This window comes from Triturus cristatus, chromosome 6 (genome assembly GCF_964204655.1).
Source record: "Triturus cristatus chromosome 6, aTriCri1.1, whole genome shotgun sequence".
Taxonomy (NCBI): Eukaryota; Metazoa; Chordata; class Amphibia; order Caudata; family Salamandridae; genus Triturus; species Triturus cristatus.
This window is the reverse complement of record NC_140589.1, coordinates 1,145,195,375-1,145,217,036: the sequence shown is the minus strand read 5'-3', so window position 1 is coordinate 1,145,217,036 and position 21,662 is coordinate 1,145,195,375. Positions and strand designations below refer to the sequence as shown.

Here is a 21,662-nt window from a genome sequence, read left to right as displayed (position 1 = left end):
ATTTAGGTAAAAGTCATTTAATTCACACAATACACACTTCAAATTACAATATCACATAAACAGATACAATGGATTGAGATAAAACTGCTTTCCACTGTGCCTCTGGGAAATTAAAGTTGATCTGAAAAAAAGAGACCTGCACTGATAACAAAGGAATGAATACTCCAAGCTGTGAATTTATGGGTGTAAAGTGTAAAGCTAACGATATTTCTGTTAATGGTGGATCTACTGTCACTGCTGAATTATAGTCATATTATGTTTAAGTGTTCATTAAAAAAGCCAGTTCTGTTGAAAAAAATACATGCACATTGTTATATCTTCAGATAAATATGTAATTTACAAAAAGGCTATAAATAGGATTCTATTCACCAAGTTAATCATCATCCAAATGCTCTTCACTTATGGTACTTACACATTATACACAATAAGGGGTAATAACTGATAGGCCTCTGCACCCAGGATCATACAGGAGAGATGAAAAAGAGGCGAGTCGTACTTACTGCAAAATTACTACCATCACAGGAGACCTCACATGGAATACAGATGAGATAACCTGTAAACAGGATACAGAGTCTCCTAGGCACTCCTCCCACCCCCAGTCTCGGGTAGATCGCCATACCGCCAACTCTCATTTACAATTTAACTCTTGCCAAAATGAGATGGTAAATGTACCGCAGGGGAATATAAACATGCACTAGCAAAATCAACACGCCAATCTTGTTGTCTGTGTGTAATTTAAGTAAGGTACACACGAAAAACATGCAGTCCAATTACTGTGAGTTTACCATGGGTAAGTCACTGGCTGTGAGGCTCACACACTGTAAAAAGGTTAAAAACCATGTTGTCAAAAGGCAAATATTCCAGGGGTACTTGATAGGCAGAACCCATTTCTTTATAATCACGAATAAAGCTCTACTACTCTTTGCCTATTCAGCGATCTGAGGAGCACATTCTGGACCACAGAAGGCGAAAGAGACAGAAGCAAATCCATTCAATTATTTGAAATCCTGCAACCAAAAATATTCCAAAGCTATGAACTAGGCCTTCTCCTGTGAGTCATTCAGAAAGAATCTAGAAGCATTTACCTAAAGAAAGGGCAATTCCATCCAAACTTCCTATCCTTCCAATAAGATCTATCAGTTTATCTATTCTGAATCTACCTTAAATATTAAGCACCATTTGTAAAGTCAACTCTGCCCTTAAAACAGTGTTATTGATTGAAAATTACTTGATTTACAACTTCAGGAAATTCTTACATTTTTAGATTGTAGTCATGTCTATTTATCCCTGCATGGTATTACCCCACAATTGTGTAATTTTAAATAGAAATTAAACTAACAGAAATGGTGTGGAATGGATGTTTGAAGGCAGGGTTAGAGTTGACACTTTGTGAATGCCTATATAGAGGTAGGATTGTGGCCAGTTGTAAACTCCTTTTCATCCGTTGACCTCCCTGGAATTGGTCAGACATTTGCTACTGTGAGGGACGTGAGTAAATCTCTTTACAAGTTGGGCAGGGAATGGAACACTCCCAAGCCTTGAAAATCCCTGTGGGGGAAGAAAAGTAAATGGACAACCTATTGCGTGGGAGCACTGGCTTTTCCCCAAAGAAGCCTTGTATTCCGTTCCTTACTAGCAAATTCCTAATGCCAAACAAGTGCTGGTTTCTAGGCATTCTGCTGGAAAATTTTGCGAATAGGAAAGAATCATACTTCTGCACAAATGTAGATATTGCCTTCATCAACAATAGTAGTAGTAATTTTATTATCAACAACATCATAAACAATGCAATAGATGTAATGCTGTAAGAGAGAGGTATATGTTCAAATTGATGCTTCAAATGAAGAATGGCTGATATGTGTGACTAAAGCGATACCCATGCCTAGCCAGAACATCTTGCCTCATTTGCATATTTGTTTATGTGGTTTTTAAAGCCTTGTATAACAAATGGGAGCCTGAAATCCCTGTATAAAATCATGTCTCTAATTTCCTCATTAAAGGTGACTTGTGAAATCCTAGTCCCCTTTAATAATAAAATGAGGTAGCCACTCAACTGTAATATCGTATTTCCATTGAGTTCTGATGTCACAATGCCTGCTACCAGAGCCAGCAACTGAGGGGAAAGGCAAGTCACAAAGCATAATTAAAGCAGCGCCTTATAAAACAAAAACAAAGCTAGACTTTTCCTTATTCTACTCTATTTTTCTTGAGGAACAGTGATAAGCAGAAAGGAGTTAGGACATTATTAGAAAGACAGACTTTCTCTACATGTTTCTAATCTACACATTCTGAGCAAAACCATTTTTTTACATCCAACTTGCAAACTGATTCTAATACCTTTTGCAACAAATACCTAGCTTCATTTTGGTGTATTTAATTTTCCACTAGAGATTCTAATTTTATTCTTCATGTTTATAAACTTCCTATCTCTTCAAATTAAAGAGCTTGACGCCAAGCATTTAAGTGATTTGCGGGAAGGGTTATAGTGTGATCATATTTTATAAGGAATACAGTAACTCCATAGTACATTATAAGACAGGGGTCTCTAACCTTTTCTGTAGTAAGAGTTAATTCTGATCAGTGAAAATCATTATGAGCTGCGGAAGGCTAAGGGCCTCATTACGAGTTTGGCGATGCAGGAACGGAACAGCCCACACCGCCAAACCCGGGGTTGGACCGCCCTCCAGATTAGGAGTTTTCTCCTGTCTGGCAGGCAATTCTCCTGCGTTCATCGGCGGCACTGCAATGGGAACGTCAGACTCAATACCTACACAAAATGGACTGCTGCAGTCCATGCCGTGCTGCTACTGGGTTGCATGGACACATGGGACACATCAGGGCTCCTTTGCTTCTCTCTGCCACGGTTTTCATGGTGGGCCTAACGCCATGAAAACCGTTGCAGAGAGAAAACTTGTAATATGCTTGACAGGACCGTGGCAGTCCCACCAAGCATATTGATGCCTCAATACCACTGTGGGTGAGAAAGCAAAAGACACACAATTGATGGACGGAATGCAGAACAAATCAAAACATTCACCCCCAGTCAAGAGATCTGGGTTAAATCCATCATTCTTTTGCTCACCATGCCACCACAGTTTAGACCTGGCCATATGCAAATCAGTCTTGACCCTGTGCCTCATGGGAACAGTCCAGCCCGAACTGCCAAACCTTGTCCTCCATCAACTGTTGTTTTTGCATTCAATACCACTGTGCCACCTCCAGGGATCTCTGATCCCTGGCAGTTGCGGCAGTCCTAGGATGGCCCGACTGCCCTGGTCGCAATAGGGTGGTCAGAAGACCGCCAGGTCCCCACGAGTCATCCGGTCTATAGACAGCCAGACTCCTAATGAGGCCCCAAGAAACTTGTGAATTGTTACCAGATGCCCCCACACCCAGCTTAATTGAGCCTAATGTCCACCGAGCTAGATGCTATGGTTTGAACAAAATACTTTGACTAAGGGCATTATAACAGGGCTGCCATGTGTGTCAGCGAGAGCGTGGCCTTTCGGAAAGCATGAACATGCATGAGTATGAATGGGATATATGTGTACAGGTGACTGAAAGACTATGTCGTATGTACTTGAAGCACGGGGAATACCTTTCACCATATGTGGCACGGTTACATGTATAACAAATGGGTCAAATCTAATGTGCAGAAAAATGTTCTACATAAATCAGCAGAATATAGAAAAATTTTCTGCACTTAAAATCTTTCCAACTTAAAATAATGGCTGTATTTTTCACTTATAAATATGCTACTGTATTGAGGAAATTAAACTGAAGAGTTAACTTTGATTATATGGATTCCAAAAAACTCATCATTTTAAATTTTCTCCCATTTTCAAGTGTCACATTTACAAACACCTAGCGTCTTGCTATCAGTGGCCTATAGACATGGTGCCATATTTATAACAGAGGAATTTGAAAAAAAATGACTATTTTGTCGGTTATGAATATGGCACAGTGCCTAATGGCCACTGGGAGCAAAAGACCTGCTGCTTGTAAATGTTACATTTTGAAATGTGAGAAAATTAAATGAAGAGTTAATCATTAAGGTAACTTTTCATTTTAATTTTCTCCCATTTAAAACTGTTCAGAAACATTACTTTGTTCTCATGAGTAGTCGACAAGGGTTTTTATTTAAGAGTTACATACTTCAGTGCTTCAGTTGTTCACCTCAGTGGCCCAGCCTGGTACATAAATCAAACTGAGCACTGCTCACTTTGAGGTTCTGCTATCTGCAGCATGATGATAATAATGTAAAGTAAGCACAGCCGTCCCTTAACTTTAAAACAAAAATGTGACCCTGTGCTAATTTAAAAATGAACTCAAGGCTGCGCGCTACTTTGAAGGTGTCTGGGAACTACAGGTAGCTCATGGGAGGTTTTGGTAGCTCATGATCGACTGGTTGGAGACACCTGTTATATGGATATTGCATGTAAGTCTGAGTTCCATCACCTTATAGAGCAACTACGCCTTCGGTCTTGTCCTTTATCAGGGAGACTCAAAGTGTAGCCTAGGGGCTGCTGTTTACTTGACTGAGCACTAACATATAGAAAGCTGTTATATGGGTAAGTGTAGGAAAGCGTACTTTGTGACATGGTCACCCTCACTGTTTGCCTGGCATTTGATGTGATTTAGAAATGCGCTGGGTTCCTGCTAACAAAGGGGACTGAAGTACCGGGTGAATTGAGTTCTGTGAACTACAGTAGCTCTAGCATTTCATAAACTGAGGATTTAGGATGAAAAGGGGCAAGAAAAAGACTACAGGAGAACCAGAAGTGGGAAAAGTAAACACAGGAAATATCAGGATAGGGACCCGAAGTCAGGACAAGGCCAGAAAATAGCAAGAAACGGTTGCGATGAAGATTTGCTTGAGGAGAGACAAGTACAGGAACTAGAAGTGATCAACCTTTCAGACGGGGCATTAAGCGATAGTGAATTATCTGTTTTGAAAAAAGGATTGTCTTTCTGCCTGTAAATTCACAGATCTGTAAATTGATTTGTTTAGATTTGCTTGAAAAATGAAATAAAAATGTTTTTTTTCTATGATGGACAAAACTGCTATTGTATCGTTCAATATTAAAAGTTCAACAATGACTATAGCCCAATTACGTGAAGTGCAATTATTAATGTCCATAACAGAGGGTGAAAGGTTTGGTGTGGAGGATATTGCCATGATGCTTGATATTCCAAGTGATTATAGTTGCACTAGTGGGTTAAGATTGAAGTCTAAATTCACACCACAGGGGCAGCAATATGCAGCAATTGATTTGTATGTGCAGAAGTCAGTGGAGGAATTCCATAATTTGGATATTTGGGCATAAGTGGTGGAGGTGGGTCCTAGGGTAAGGATAATGTATTTCAGGAAGAACGTACAGCTTTGAACAATTTGAGATTAGATAAGAATATAGTTATTTGTTGGACTGATAAGGGTGGAAACCTAATAGTTATGAATAGAACTGATTACTGTGAAGAGATTAAGAGGCAATTAAGCAATGTGAAGTGTTATACTAAGATTAGAGGAAATCCTATGCAACAAGTAGGTAAATTAATAACTGAAAGACTTTGTTCTTGGAAAGAACTCGGATAACTAGATGAGTCTGAATTTAAATATCTAAATGTGACTAATCCCTCTTACCCATTTAGCTACACTTTGCCCAAAGTACATAAATCAAGAACTAATCCGCCAGGGAGACCTATAGTTTCCAGTATTGGAAGCATAACAGAGCACTTATCTGAATTCGTGGATCTGTTCTTAAAACCACTAGTAGTCAATTTACCATCCTATATTATAGATACAATGGATGTTTTAAATAAATTACAGGATGTTAAGTGGGAATCAGGAATGAGTCTAGTGACATTGGACGTGGTTGGGTTGTATACCTGTATAAATAATGATAAAGGAGAACAGGCATTGAATCAGTTTTTGGGCAGTTGCAGTGCTAGTTTATATGATCATTCCAAAATGATTCTAAAAATGAGTGCGATAATATTGAATAACAACTATTTTTTGTTCCAAATTGAATGGTATCACCAGATTAGGGGAACAGCAATGGGTTCCAAGTTTGCTCCCTCCTATACCAAACTTTTCATGGGTGGGTATGAGAGGGAGCATGCCTGGAGCAGAAAAGCCTCAAGATGGACAGATCAGATCCTATTTTGGGCACGATTTATTGATGATGTTTTGGTAATATGGCGAGGCTCTGAAATAGAGTTACAGGACTATTTTGAATATTTGAGTACTAATGATTTGATTGTGGAATGTACTATAAAATATCATCAAGAAAGGATTGAATTTCTAGATGTAGAACTGTTCGTGGAAGGGGAAGCCATTAAGAGCAGATTATTTGGAAAATCAACGGCTACCAATTCTATATTAAGAGCAGATAGTGCCCACCCAAGGGGAGTCATTAAAGGGATTCCCTTTGGGGAAATGGAGCGAATCCATAGGAATTGCAGCAAAGAAGAGGATTTTAAAGCAGAATTAGATAACTTGCAAAAGAGACTAAAGAATAGAGGTTACGCTAATGAGGATCTTTATAGGGCATGAACAAGAGTGATGTCCTTTAATAGAGAACCAACTCTTATACAGAAAGACAGATTTCGCACGTACGATAAATTGGCGTTTGTGACCACTTACAGTTCACAACAAGACAAGATTTTTAGAATAATGAGCAAACATTGGAATTTGCTCAGGAGAGTACCAGGTCTGACTGGTTGTATTGGAGATAAACCAAAGGTTATTCATAAAAGATGTCAAACCATTGGTAATATGATAACTAGGAATTATGTAGAATCACTAAAAACAGATGGGGGAAACTGGCTACCACAGCAACCTAATGCTTTCACATATGTGGAACATGCAATATCTGCAGTCTGGGCATCAACAAAAAGAAAGTATTTACATACAATACCAAGAAAAGTTATTGCCTCAATGAATTTATTAATTTCAATAGCACAGGGGTTGTATATGTAATTATATGTGCATGTAATAACATTTACATCGGTAGCATCAAAAGAAGTTTGAAAATTAGATTCCAGGAACATAGAAGGGCGATTATTAATCAGGATATGAAATCGCCCATTTACCAGCATATCAAAGAAAATCATATGTGTGACATACATTTTAGGTTCAATGGGATACAAAGATTTTGCCCTAGAGCCAGGGGTGGGGATTGGGAACTAATGATCAGAAAACAAGAGGCAAGGTGGATTAGCAGATGTTGAGCGGTGATCCAGGGCTTGAACAGCGATAATGAATTACATTATTTCTTAGATCCAATTGAATGATAGGATTCCTAGGATGGCTGCTATGTTTTAAGATATGTGTGGGAATTTGATTTTGCCATCTAACCATGATAAAATTATATCAAATAACAGCATTGATACACTAATAGATAGGAACTAAGTGGACCTAGATCAACTCTGCATTAAAAGAGTTGTAGATTAATTAAAAGACCTATAGTTGGAAGGTTGTTGTTTGCAACAAGTAAAGGGAAACTCTGTTTAATATATCGAATTTATTCAAGAAACAACGGCAATTGAGAGGGAACCCCTAATATGTGTCGACTGATAATAAATTATTTCAATCTTTCATCAATAGTCATACACGGGCGGGGCTGGGATATACATAGTATTAAAAAGACTTGTGTATTTACCTAAAAACTTATAGTTGAAAGGCTTTTTGTTTGCAATTTTAGAGGGAAACACGGCTTGAAAAGGCGAGTTGTCCACGAATAAATGGTAACTGAGAAGCGATTCGCTCTCCAGGTTACCAATGGGATGTTAGGGTAAGGATAGTAACTAGGACCAGAGAGGGAACTGCAGCTCTAAATTAAGTATAAATGAATAAAAAGGTTGGATACGTGCCAACGATTGTAACTGAGAGGTGATTGGTTCACTGAATCAAGATGGGACCAATAGAGAGCTATGTAAATGAGGCGGACCAGAGAGGGAACTGCCGAATGTCACGCATATATCAAGGAACGATGTGGGTGTCTCGCTTATGATTGGATAACAGTATATTTAAAGTGCAGGACTTGAATGCGTCACTCCGGATTGGTTCTTAAGAATTTTAAATAGAGGTGGTGAATTGTCGCATATTGCAGCGGGATTTATCAGGCCTGGCTGGCGAGGAGAGAACTTCCTAGAGACGCTTTGGATGCAAATTGAAGGTGAGCAGATGATTGGGAGATAGGCGAGCTGTGGGGAGAGAATAGAGATGCGAGTAAGCATATTGAATAGCGGACATTTATATATATTTTTCCTTTAGAGATATTACCAAATCAAATTAGAGATCTTTAAAATCAATTGGGAAGGTGGGAAGAACAGAGGACAGGAACTCTTTTGATATTTATAAAAAAACAAGGTGAGCTAATAGCGATATTTAGACAAGCTTAACAAACAGATTTAACCACAATACTTAATACTTAATATCGGTAATTCTTCCTTACAGAATTTGTATTCTAAAAAATGGGAAAACGGAATAAGAATTCTAATGGACAATGAAAAGTAAATAATTTAGGTGAGAGTACTTTGATTTTAATGGGGAGAGGTAAATAATCAGGATCTGTGTGGAAATTATCGGGACAGAAGCCGGGGCATTTTGGATACATACATTTCAAATAGGACCAACAGGAGTATGAACGGTTGTAAATGTTGGTATTTTAACTAATGATATGGACAAAAACTTTGGAGAATTGAAGAGAGTGGACCGGGTTTCCTGATTGAGGCAGATGGGCGCTACCCTTGTTATCGACAGATATAAACCTTTGATAATTGAACCAATGTTAGTGATGATATATCATAGACCAGTGTACAGGTACCAGTCTGATCAACAAAATATTGAATCAAAACTGGTGAAAGCTATGTATAGGTGAATTTAAGTCAGAAACTGTACAAGATTGCGGTTCAAAAAGAATGTTATATACAGTTAGATACAGTTGTTGAATATAATTTGTCAGTATATATTTTGGAGTTTTCTAAAACAATGAGACACACATTTGCAGTTGATAATAGACTGTTCTATAGGCAGGTGGAAATGAATATGTGCCATGAACATTTTGGTACTTAGTTTGATTTGATATGTTTATTCTTTATCTGGAAGGGATTTTCATTTTGTGTTTTCTTTTAACCGCCCTGATGATGTCCCATGGGGGACGAAACGCGTAGGCTGGCTGTATTGAATTTTCTGATTGATCTGTGTTTAGAAGATTTTGGAACAAGTGTCAACAAAGATGAATAAGTGCTAATAAAGACAAGTGGACAAGGAAGCTTGCATCGGAATTTAGATTTTTCATGGACTTCAATAATCAATTGTGAAGGAAATCATAATAATTGTATGCTCCTGCTGTGTAGATTTAACCTTTTGTCAGATGACCTTTGGGCAGTGGATCATCAGAAGTGAGCATTTTCTTTGAACATTTACCTAAGAAGCAATCACCTAGAATACTCACCAGTGCACATGAGTTCTGTGACCCTCACCGCTCTTTAATGTTGGTGCCTGCTAACCTGGTCGCCAGTGCCAGATCTCTTCCCAAAACAGTACAATTGTTTCCCCAGTTGGCAATACCTTTGAGGCTCCCTGTAAGTCCCTAGTACAAGGTACACCTGGTACGTAGAGCAAGCAGGCTAAAGAGGGTCCTTGAGGGCTGCAGGGTAAATTGTGCCACCCTAAAAGACCCCTCCCCAAACACATACGGACTGCCTCATCAAGCTACTTGCCTTGGTGCAGACCAAAGTGAAAACATGACAATGCCCACATCCCTGTGTGCCATGCCTGTGGCCACTGCATGCAGTATAATAGGTCACCCCTACAGCAGGCCACATAGCCCTAAGGCAGGGTGCACTATACTACATGTAAGGGCGTAACTGCATGAACAGGTATGGCTCTGATGGGTCAGTGACATTGCTGCCAGTACAAGTGAACAGGGAAGCCATTTAAGTACATGGATGGACACTGTTGAAAACGAGTTCCCCAGCTGCATGTTGCATCCCTGAAAATAGGGATGTTTGATATCAAACATCTGGAATTATTAAACTCACACTGATGCCGGTGTTGGATTTAATAATACCTGTACCCAGAGGGCACCTTAGGGGTGCCCCCTGAAAATCTACCAGCTACTGGTGTGCTGACTGGCTGGTTTGGGCCAGACAGCCACCAGAGACAAGTTTCTGACCCTCAAGGGTGAGGGTCTTTGCTTTCAGGAGGACAGAACTCAAGCCTGCTCAGGCAGAGGGTGCTTACACCCCCCCACACGAAGAATATTTTTAGCTGTTGCTGTTATTTTAGATTCTTGATATAGTTAGTGGTTATAAATGTCTTTATGTTGTCTTCACACGGTTTTGGGTGGTTTTGTGGTTTTAGGCTTTTATTATTAAATCTCATTTTGTGAGGGATTGGCAGTTGACAGTGCTTGCACTTTAGCTGGATTGGGTGTCATACCCTTTTCAGAAAAAGAAATGGCTAAAGGATTTTAGCTTTGTCTTCTGTAACTCACATTTGTCAGCATTCAAAGTCAAACCTACATCCGCAAGTAAATTACACACTTGCGTGAGAGCATTATCCTGCTCTTTGTTTGTAGCTCCGAAAACCAATAAGTCAGCACTATAATTAAACCAATTCATGACAGGCTGTATGATACATTGAATGCCATCTTGAAACAGCTATGTAGCTGATGACACAACAGAACTTAGTCTTTTTATTGGAAACGACAAATAAATGTAGAAATTGTTGTTATGTACCTGCAACTCTCCTTGAGTTCCAACTGATGATATCCTTTATTCAAATCAAGGCTAGAGAAGATGGTCGCACCCCTCAATCGCGTTATCAGGTCAGCAATGTGCGGACCTGGATGTCGGTCTCTTTCAATTGCCCGATTCGCTTGACGCATGCCAATGCAGATGTGTACAGCTTCTTCCCTGTCCTTTTTGGGTACTACTACCATGGGATAAATCAAGGGCATTGGACCACATTCAATGATATTATGTTTGAGCAATTATTCAAGTTCCTTTTCAACAGCTTCTTGTAAATGAAAGGCAGTTTGTCTGTTTCTTTCAGCAATAGGACAGATTTCCTCATTAATGTGTAATTGTACTTTCATAGTCTTGAGTTTTTCTAACCCATGAAACAAGGAAGGGAACTGACTTATCATTTCGTGATGAGCATTCATGTTATAATGCACTGATATCAGCCCCATATCAGCAGCTGTGCTGACGCTGAGCAAACAGGCACCTGCTGCTGGACCTTGAAGTACATGAATGGGTGCTTATACTTTTGTTCTCTTGTGTTTCACCACTGCTTTAAACGAACCTTAACTTTTTAATGGTGTTGATGCAGCCCATCTATACACTTTAGTTTTCGATGGCTTAAGTCGTGGCAATGGAGATAGTTCATTGTATTTCTCCTCAGGCATTATGTTTATCAACACACCACTGTCAACAATAAAAGGTGTTAACCCCTTCAGTGCCCGCCCCTTTCCCCGCCCTGTGCCAGCCGTTGCATTAGCGGGCGGGGTTTATGACGAGCTGGACTCGTCATGGGCACAGCGCCACTGCGGCCCATGACGAGTCCAGCTCGTCATGGGCACTGAAGAGGTTAAGCAACCATTTACCTTTAGTGTAATGTTTGGACAATATTTGAATGACGGTGATGCTTTTTCATGTCGACTTTTCTTGGACCTGTGTTTTTCTTCACATGCAACGAGTCCAACATGCACACATTTTTCTGAGGTAAACATCGACATTTCCCAACCATCGTCTTCACTTTCACTTGGTGTTGATTTGTTTCAATCGATGTGGTCGCTTCGCCTTCTAGGCGTGTGTTGAGCATCACTTCAAAAGTGTTCGGGTAGCCATTTTATTTCGCACCGTGGTGCACTTCTTTTAGCTTTTGTCTGGTAAACCATCTAAAAATGGTTCTCCTTTCCACAGCCTTTGCACACCTGTCTAATAGAGGAACATTTACCTTCATGTGGAAATAAATCCACACTTGAAGCACGACTTCTTTGAAGACTCTTTGTTCCTCTGTCTTATGCTTTGATTTACTTTTTACGTGCATGACTCACTCACTCTGAGCACCTCCGGCCTCGATGTTAGCAGCTTGTCAATCAGCATGCCCTTCAGCTCTGGCAGCCATAAGAACTCACCCTAAACTAAGGGTTTCTCTCAGTATTCATCATCTGAATGAATCTGACAGACATCCGTCATTAACTCTGAGGCGTATAGCTTCCTCATCATTGAATTTGTTGAACTTACAGTGTTTGATGAGCATACCCAGTCTCCCAACAAATTCATCACTGGTCTCCGATCGCACCAGAGCAGTCCTGGGTGTCACTTGAGACGTTCATGTCTCTTGGCCTTTTCGGCGTTAGTGTCCCCGCACCGGTCCTCTCGTTGCGCGCTTCGGGGCCTGGCACTGTGCAGACTGGGCAATGGAGTCTGCTGAGAAGGCAGGGCTGGCGAGCTTGGCAGGTGGATTGATACCGCTCAGGGGGGTCCGTGATTCCGCGCTGAGGTGGGGATTTTATCTGTGTCTAGAAGACAGGCGGGTGGGACCCCCCGGAAAAGGCAGCGGGTCGCTGGATTACCCTACAGCACAGGTCTTCAAACTGTGGGGCGCGCCCTCCTGAGGGGGCGTGGATGGGTTCCCAGGGGGGCGCAAAGGCCTCTGCAATCACATGTAAATGAAGAGGCCTGGAAGTGCAGCGATGTGTATTTGCTGCATTTCCAGGCTGTCTTCATTTACTCTGAAGCCCTCAGAGTGCCGTGGGGCCAGAGGTCAGTGGGTGTGCTGCTGGGGGCTCGCTGGGCAGTGTCTGGAGTCTTAAGACTCCAGCATGCCTGAGTTTTCACAGGTCTTCAAAGACCAATGGCACATTTACATACCTTTGGAAACTGGTTACCGAGGTTTAGTTTTTTTTCTGTTTCCAGTACCCCCTGGGCCCCCACTCTGCCTATTTTTTCATTGTATTTTATATTTACTGATGTAGTGTGAGAATGCTTTTCATGAAAAGGAATATAAAAAAGGGTTGCCAATAGAAAACATGCCAGCCATGTATGTTTAAAGAGCCTGCAAAGACCTTGCTTTGACACTAAATAGGGTCTTAAATAAAAACGTATGTATTCCTTTGTAATGCGACTTTCTGTCTGTTCCTTTTATTTTCAGTCATGAATCATTCAGGCAGCCCTAGAACACATTTAAAAGTGCTTTATATTTGCTTTTCAAAGTATGCACAGATAAGTGCTGAAAATAAGGCTTTAGGTACTGTTTATTTTTGTACCGCCTGGGACATCAAAATAATGAGCTGGCAACCTTAATCATAAGACTGGAAGTTTGTTGCAGGATCAGCACATTATTTATTTCCTTCACCCTCGATTCCCTGATTAATTCCGTAATAGCAATAGTTGAATTTATATCTGAAACCCTTCGCCCCGTCAATAACATGCTGATTAACTTCAAGTGTCTGGGAATTCACCCTGCATTCAGACAACTCACTCCTCATTCTCACCCTTCACTTTCAAGCTCACTCTGCACTCACAGCGCATAGTTATGTTTTTTCCGCATTTGCCACATAATCCATCGTCTGCTGCATAATTTGCAGATTATAAAATGCAGCAACACATGTTACCTCACAGTGGAAGGCCCTTTCTAAAGGTTGACTGCTCACCTTTCTGTTGCTTGTTGCTATATGTGGGTGTTAATGTGGTACTTATGAGGGGCAATAAAGGCCAGGACAATGTGAACAAGTGTAAAAATAGCAAAATAGCACAGTAATGCTATCACAAAAAATGCAGCATAATTTGCCTTTGCTTGCTGCGTAATTTGGCCTTCTCCTGTCGCATAATTCCAATGGCCCTGTTTATAGTGCTGTGAGGTCCCAGCCTGTGGCAGAAAGCACTGTGAATATGTAAGTCATTATTTTAAATCAGTATTCACATACTCTAAGCTAGTCTGCTGCAAAATGATGCAGTGATTGAGATAAAACAAGTTCTTACAAAATATACTTTTTAGTAATAAGTAATCAAACTGTATCAATTGCAGACATTTTTGTAAGTGTCGCCACTATTCCAGATTCCAGCTGATAACTCCTTTACATTACATCTTAAAAAGAATATATCTTTGCCACCATAAAGCTTTAAGCAGATCCACTGGAATTATTCAGCAGAAGAGGACAACATTATGCGGCACGTTTTACTAAATTATGCAGCAAGAAAAGGTAAATTATGCGGCACAATGCGCCACATTTTGTGGTTAGCGTTACTTCATTTTTTGTCATTTTAACTCACGGTAACGCTGTCAGGGGAAATATTTCACCTCATTAGTACCAGTTTAACACCCTAATACAGCAGTAAGCAACTACAAGATTACCAGTCAATCTTTGCAAAGGGCCTTCCACTGCTCCGGAACTCTGTCACGCTTTAAGTAACTTTTGTTCCGTTAGAATCAAGTATTTTTTGTTGAAATCTGCAGATTATGTAGCAAATGCAGTAAACTGATAATTATGTGGAAAACGCTGCTGCTGCAGAAACTCATAATTCCAGTGGCCCTGGCTTTAAGTGACTCAATCAATTAATGGCTGGTAAGAAGGCTGGATTCTTTTTTAACTTTCTGCACTACCACCACACACTTCGATTTCAGGCAGAGGCATCTCAAAGTCAGTATTAACCACTCAGGGGCAGGTTTTTTGTGAAAGCTGAGTCCATGGGGTGGCAGGTAGAAGGCCAGCAGGGTTACATTCAGATCCAGAGCCCTATTCCTCTCGTTCCCTGGGGCCTCACAGTAATGGTCTAGGAGACAGAGGAAAGGAGTGAGATTCATAGATATTGTCAAAGAGAAGGCCCAGAATAGGGAGCACTGTATGCGGACTCATTTTTATGTTTACAAATGGCCAGAGACAACTTCTTCAGAGAGTTACCCCAAAGAAGAGGACAATATAAGTGTTTTCGTTTTTTTTAAAGGGACATTCATTAGTGAAGCTGGTACTGCTGCCAAGTGTGTAAATGGGCACTGTTAGTTATCATAAAGGAGCAGATACAGCAGGACTGGAGCCCAGGGATTTGGGGGACCCACTGCATCACAATTATGACTGTCTACCTTTAAAAAAAGGGGCATCAGTGCTTATTGTCCTTTCAAGCATTAGGACAGAGGTGATGATCCGTCTTGGTGGGGAAGAGATAAAAGATGCAGAGGAGATGGCCTGCTACTCAGGACTGCAGTTATTATTAGTGCAGCAGGTATAGTTGCATTGGGGTCAAAGAGTATGAGGGGCTCACAATACCCCAATTATGGGGAGCAGTTTGTTTGGGATATCTGTTTTTGTTTGATTCATTTGCTGTTTTATAAATCTCATATTTGGTGCGATTAGCTATAGAAAAAGTATTCCTGAAATTATCTCATAAGCCCCGCTCCCTGCACACAGCCATGTCTCTTCCACTCCCCCAATCCTTGCCATAAAGTTTTGGAGGGGGGTCCGACCTCAAAACATTTTGCTTAGGGGGGGCTCAGAGTAAAAAAGTTTGAAGACCTCTGCCCTACAGTGTGACAGATTTCCTTTGCAGCCTGCACGGCGAGTCTAGTCCCCTGCAGGGCTCTGCTTAGTCGCGCTCTCCCGCCATCAGTGCCAGTTGCGTTCTTCCCTCCGGTGGTGACAAGGTCAGGCTGGGTAGCTAGGGGGTCATTTCCTCCTGACGTGCTATCTGTTTTTCGGGCCATCCCGCCGCGTGCCTTGGGGCCTAGCGCCATGCAGACGGGGCCTGTGATCCGGTGCGGGGAAGAGCGCAGAGAATTGGTGTCGGCCTGGGCTGCTCACAATCCCTGGGTGGGCGGGTAGGCCCCCTGGGCTGAGTTCTCAGAGTATGGATCAACCCCGCAAGGTGTCCTGGTTCATTCACGGCCGTCCCACCGGACTGTGCCCTCCATGGGTCGCGCTCTCACCTTCTGTGATAATGGGGCCAGTCAGGGTGTCAGAGGGGCTGTTCTTCTCAAGTGGTTCGCTGATCACACTGTTCCAAGCCTTCTAGCCCCTCCACTCCGTGGGGAATTTCTAGCGTTGGTTAGGTGCTGACATTTTGGTCACAGAGCCTCACTTCCCTCAGGGGCACTTGCGGCACCGATGTCGCCGCCCGCGCCGCAGTCGTGAGCTCAGAGCATCATTTAGTGTTGTCGCTGCCTCCGGTGCTGACCTTGGTGACTCAATAGGGCTATGTCGGCATCGGTATTTAACGATTGAGCGGGCCGCCGCTTAGAGCTCTAAGCAGACGCGTCCGTCATCATGGCTCAAGTAAAGAATCAACGACAATGACAGAAATGGGTGATTAGAGTGACAAGATTTTAGAACATGACTAACAAACCTATCATTATGATAATGCACAATGACAGGATGAATTGGAGAGCCCTAAACATAAAGGGGCTAATTACGATGTCGCGTGGACTTAAGTCCGCTCAACACAGCCTCGGTCCTGAGACTGACCAACCTCTAGTCAGCGGTCCCGCTGCCTAATTAGGATGCGACTGAGCACTGTTAGGTCGCATTTCTACATTTCCCTATGAGAGCATGCATTACGGCCATAAACCAGCCATAATACATGCTCCCATAGGGAAATGGGAGGTGCTGTTCATCCCTGCACCCCTGGTGCAGGGATCAATAGGGGGGAACCATAGGTGCCCCCTTGGCCCCCAACCAGAGGCCATAAACCCAAGGGGTCCCTGCAGGGGTCCCCAAACACGCTTTCCGACATGGTTTCTATGTTGGACAGGCATGCATGGAAACAATGCTGGAAACCATGCATCATAATCCCAAGAGCGAAAAGGCCTGCCTGTTGGAATTACGAGCCGGTTCTGACTGCCTGATAAGCTCCTTGAGCCTGTTGGAAGCTAGCCGGAATGACCAGCCAATTTAGTTTCCGACATTGTAATGCGGCGGTCGGAAAGTAAACCGAGGGGCCAATTACGATGCAGCCTGGAAGGCTCTGACTGTCGGTCAAAGCCTTAACGGGCTGCACTGTAATCAGCCCCAAAGTGGAAGCCACCAACAATTTACTAAAAGATAGTAAATCGATGTAGCTCAAATTTGCCATGCAAAAATGTAACCAAGCAAAATAATTCCAACAATTGTTTCTAACGAAATGTAACAACGAAGAGAAGAAAATATAGAGCAACCTTGAGGATGCAAGGAAGTAGGGCCCAATCCTTCCACATAAAATACTATAGCAACCAGCAAACCTCAAAAAACATGTTACACATAAAAAGGAAGCTCAAAATTGGGAAATAATGCAGAAAGAAAGTAGATTTCAGTATCATAAGAAGTTCTGGAAATTATTGATTTGCTGAAACATCATGGTGTAAGATAGTGTACCATTACGGTGTAAGATATTGGGCCTACAAAAAAGAATACAGATGAAAGCAATACAATTGTAAACTGAAATGATTAACAAACATCAACAGATCGGTGGATTACAGCTGATATTAAAAGGAATGTGAACTTCGGACTGATAAATTAGATCTTGATGGCACACAAGCTGAGGAAAGAATATCCACAAATGCCATAAAAGGATCCATCACAAATAGTTAAAGAGCCTGCCTCGAAGAAGACATTTAGAGTGTTTACGTTTGAAGGCGTCTTACAAAAATAGAACCTTGTCCCTGCAAAGCGAACATTCATTGATTACTCATGATAACTTAAGGGAAGCTATTCAATGGAAAAATTCGATTCTGGACCAATTTTATCAATTGCCTACATTTGAGGGGAAGGATAGATGGCTGAGAGTCGCCCTAGGAAACAGACGTTACTGATTATGCAAGGCCAACATAGAATCCAACTAGTATAGTATGTTCCAATGTAAAGAAACACCAATTCCAGGTGATAAATACTTGAGATCAAACTCTTCTGGCTGTGATAAGATTAATCAAAATGAAATAATGGAATATTTTATAAATGGTACAAAATGTAATACGTGTAGCAATTGTAAATATTTCAGAGATTTTGGAATTTTGGCTAACAAATTGCCTGTCTTGTCGATCACGTTTATAAGGTTTGTATTACATTGGCCTGTGTTTTTGCTAGTTATGTGGACTATGATCTTGGTTAATTTTCTCAGTGAAGAAATGGCTGTGTTGAATTTGGTGACAGAATGTAGCATTACAAGGTGTGCTAGAAAACTGATGAAACATTTAACTCATGTGAAGAGGAGTTTGCCTTTTGTTGAAGCTTCTGTGATAGTTGCTTTTTGCCTTAGCTGTAGTGTTGTGGAGAAAAGTGTCTTCCTGAGACCAGGTCTTCTTCATTTCTTTTTCTGATAACAAATGGATACTTTGTCACCTGTAAAATTTTGGAAGAGCTAGTTTGATGGGTTGCACTATTAGTGGAAAGGTCCTTTCCATGCTGCTTTTCAAAGTTAAGATCAGGCAGTTGAGGAGTTTGTTGACAGTTGTTAGGAGTAGTGTGATTGATTAAGCGAAGAGGTCTTGTTTAATATTGGCATGGGGATATTTTGAAGGAGCAGAATTATTAATATTTAGGTTTTTGTTGGGTTGACTCCTTTGAATAGTCAAAGAGTGATGGAAGGAAACCATTTCAGGTAGATTCTCTGCCCAGTCCACTGGAAGCAAGTATGACTGGTGAATGATATATGTATTAGGACTAGATAGCAAATATGCATATTGATCCGAGTCACGTGGTGATGTTTTGTGCAATTTCATGATTTTTTTTCAGAGATTTGAGTAAGCGAGGGAATGTTTAATTCAGGTTGTTCATTGTACTGTCACTTTGAAGGTTGAAGCCTCTGACGTTGGATTTATGGGTATGGTCAAAATGACGTTGGCTATTTCATCAATATCATTTTTGTTTGAATTTTGGGAGGTGGAGGTGTGGATGTGGGGATCCCTGATAGAGATTGGCTGATGACAAGTAATTGGAGCAGTTCACTCTATTTGTACTTCTTCTACTTTACATTACAGATTTACATGTTGAGGCACATAGAGCTATGGTGATTTTCAGAAAAATGACGAATTAGAAATCAGATCCCAAAGTTCCAAAGTCAGCTCCTTTGGGGCTTGAATATGTCCTGACATCATCTATTTCTAGCAGTTATTTATCAATATGTGCTTTGAATGCAAAAGTAGAATTTTACTACAACTTGTGAGCTATTGTATAACTGACCAATGTTAACTGTGGAAATACATTTTTTTATCTGGTTATTTTCAAATGAAGATTCTGGCTGCTAATGCGGATAAAATCTCAGAGTGAAACTTCAAGGCAAAATAAGGAATTACAGAGGAATCAGACCCAGAATTACCGCTACCTATCGCAATTCTACATTTTCCATAGGTTTTTAAGTGTTTAACTTGGAGTCCTTGTTATTCCCAAACTTTTCCTCCCTGAGTTAACTGGCTGGCCCCTTGTATCAATAACTCCCGGAATGCAGAATTAACACAACCCACAGTGGGTCACTTGTAACCAGACCCAAAGGGGCAGATTTATGAGCCCCTTGCGCAACTTTTGCGTCACTTTTCCCATGTTAAAAGTGACGCAAAAGTGGCGCAAGGGGCTCATAAATCTGCCCAAAAGTCTTTTATTTACGGCATTTGCGGATAATTCCTTAACTGATTTTCTTGCAATAATATTTTTTCGAGAAAGTAGTCTATGAATGTCATTGAAATACATTTTCTACTGCATTTGGAACATGCATTAATAGTCACAAACTTCTCAGAAATGTACTCTAATTAAGACGTATTATTAAAGAATCTGTTGCCATTCATTGCTTATTTATAATATTCAGTGTTTTCTCTGCTTGTAGGAAAATGGAACCCATTAAGCAAATGTGACCTGCCTTTTCATGTTACAATTAACAACTCTGCAGCAGAAAGGCAAACGCCATGGAGGGTTTAATTGAACAGAACAATGTGCTAATGCACAACAAAATCACTGAAGCTGGAAAAAGGAACGGCCTAATCAACACCAGGAACTTAATGGCAGAGAATCGGGATGGGCTGGTGTCCGTTTATCCCACTCCACAGTACCAGAGCCATATTGTTGGGAGTATTTCAGCTCAGACCTGCAGGGACGGCAGCACGAATGACCCCGTGCAGCAGCTGCTCGACCCAAACATGCTTCAGCAGACTGTGGAGTCTCACTATCGGCCCAACATCATCCTCTACTCTGAGAACATGCTTCGGTCGTGGGGTGAGAATGTCAGCTCAGAGTGCTGTGAAACCACTTTCATTGAAGACAGGTCGCCCACCAAAGACAGTCTGGAATATCCGGATGGCAAGTTCATCGATCTATCCGCCGATGACATCAAAATCCACACACTTTCATATGACGTGGAAGAAGAAGATGATTTCCAAGAACTAGAGGTTGGTTTTTGCCTTAGAGCTGTTTGATTGTATCTTGCTTATGATTTGGTGTGACACCACCCTGGATCTGATGTATTAACAAACTTTTATATTTGCTAATCCTGCACTGCACACTGGAAGGCTTTTCAGGGGTGAGAAACCAAAATGCAAGTTATCAAAATGACTTTGTGTCTCACAGTCTCAATTTTGCAATTTCATGAAACACTCAAATAAAAAGGGGCATTCAAGGCCTTTCCCCATTCCTTGTACTTTGCTAAGAAATGTATCAATAGTATGTAACCACGGGTTTTCTGGCTGCCCTTATCAATCAGTAATCGTTTGCACTGTCGAAGCTGTCCTTGAGTGACAGCGGAGTCATTGACCGCTTTTGTAATCAGAGGAACTAGGGCTGGACTGGGGATTCAAAAGCAGCCATTACAAAAATGCTCAGATAGGACCACACTTCCTTCATTTGCTCTCTCTATCTCTCTCATCCATTTATCCATTCATGCCCTCTCTTTTCTCTCCTTTCCCTATCTGATCTCTTGTTTTCTCTCCCCCTCTCCCTCTCCCTCTATTTCTCTCTTTCTTGAAACCCCATCTCCTTGCTGCAGTTAAAGTCGAGGAGCCGGGGAAAGTGATAAAGGCACCAGCAGCAACTCTGGGCTTTTAAAACTTTTCCTAATTTTTATTTGTTATTTTTTTTTATTTTACAGAGTTTTATATAGCGCGAACTCGACCCAAATCTTGTATCAGAGCGCTTTACATAGCACCAGTTGCATTACATGAGGACACATTCATTTTTGTTAGGCACGGGGAGATTAAGTGATTTGCCCAGAATCACATGATGTTCAGTGTCAATGCCGAGACTCAAACCCAGTTCCCCAGATTCAAGGTTGTTAAATTGTGTTTAGAGAAACACACAACTTTTTTTTTATTTTTTTTTATTTTTGTGCCACAGTAACACAAATATGAAACAAAATATATTGCACTTTTTATAATTCATGAACTCATATGATCACTAAAAACACCCCAAATGCTAAGTCCAATCTTACGTTTCTTAGCCCCTTTAACAGAGTATAGGCTCCACTCTAACTGAAATAAGTTATACATTTTTGCCCGCCAGCATTCAAAAAGAGGAGGTTCAGGTTGTAGCCACTCAGCCGCAGTACACAGCCGAGCGACCGTCATAGCGATAAAAATAAAAGGTTGATGTTTATACAAAGGAGTCCCCTTGTCAAGTCCTGAACCAATTCCCAAAAGCATCATGGTGGGAGTAATAAACAGAGTAGTCTCCATTAACAAAGACATAAATTTCTCGATCCCC

The 21,662-nt window shown here is 41.2% G+C and overlaps 1 protein-coding gene across 2 annotated transcripts in view; it reads left to right on the top strand.

Annotated features, from left to right (window-relative positions):
• Window positions 1–21,662, top strand: part of SYNDIG1 (synapse differentiation inducing 1) — a 660,915-nt gene that overhangs the window by 207,691 nt on the left and 431,562 nt on the right. For both annotated transcript variants that reach the window (XM_085612065.1, XM_085612064.1), the window contains exon 2: window positions 19,798–20,356. In XM_085612065.1, the coding sequence (XP_085468191.1) occupies window positions 19,877–20,356 (480 nt within the window). In that variant the 5' untranslated portion in view covers window positions 19,798–19,876. The remainder of the gene's footprint in view (window positions 1–19,797; window positions 20,357–21,662) is intronic.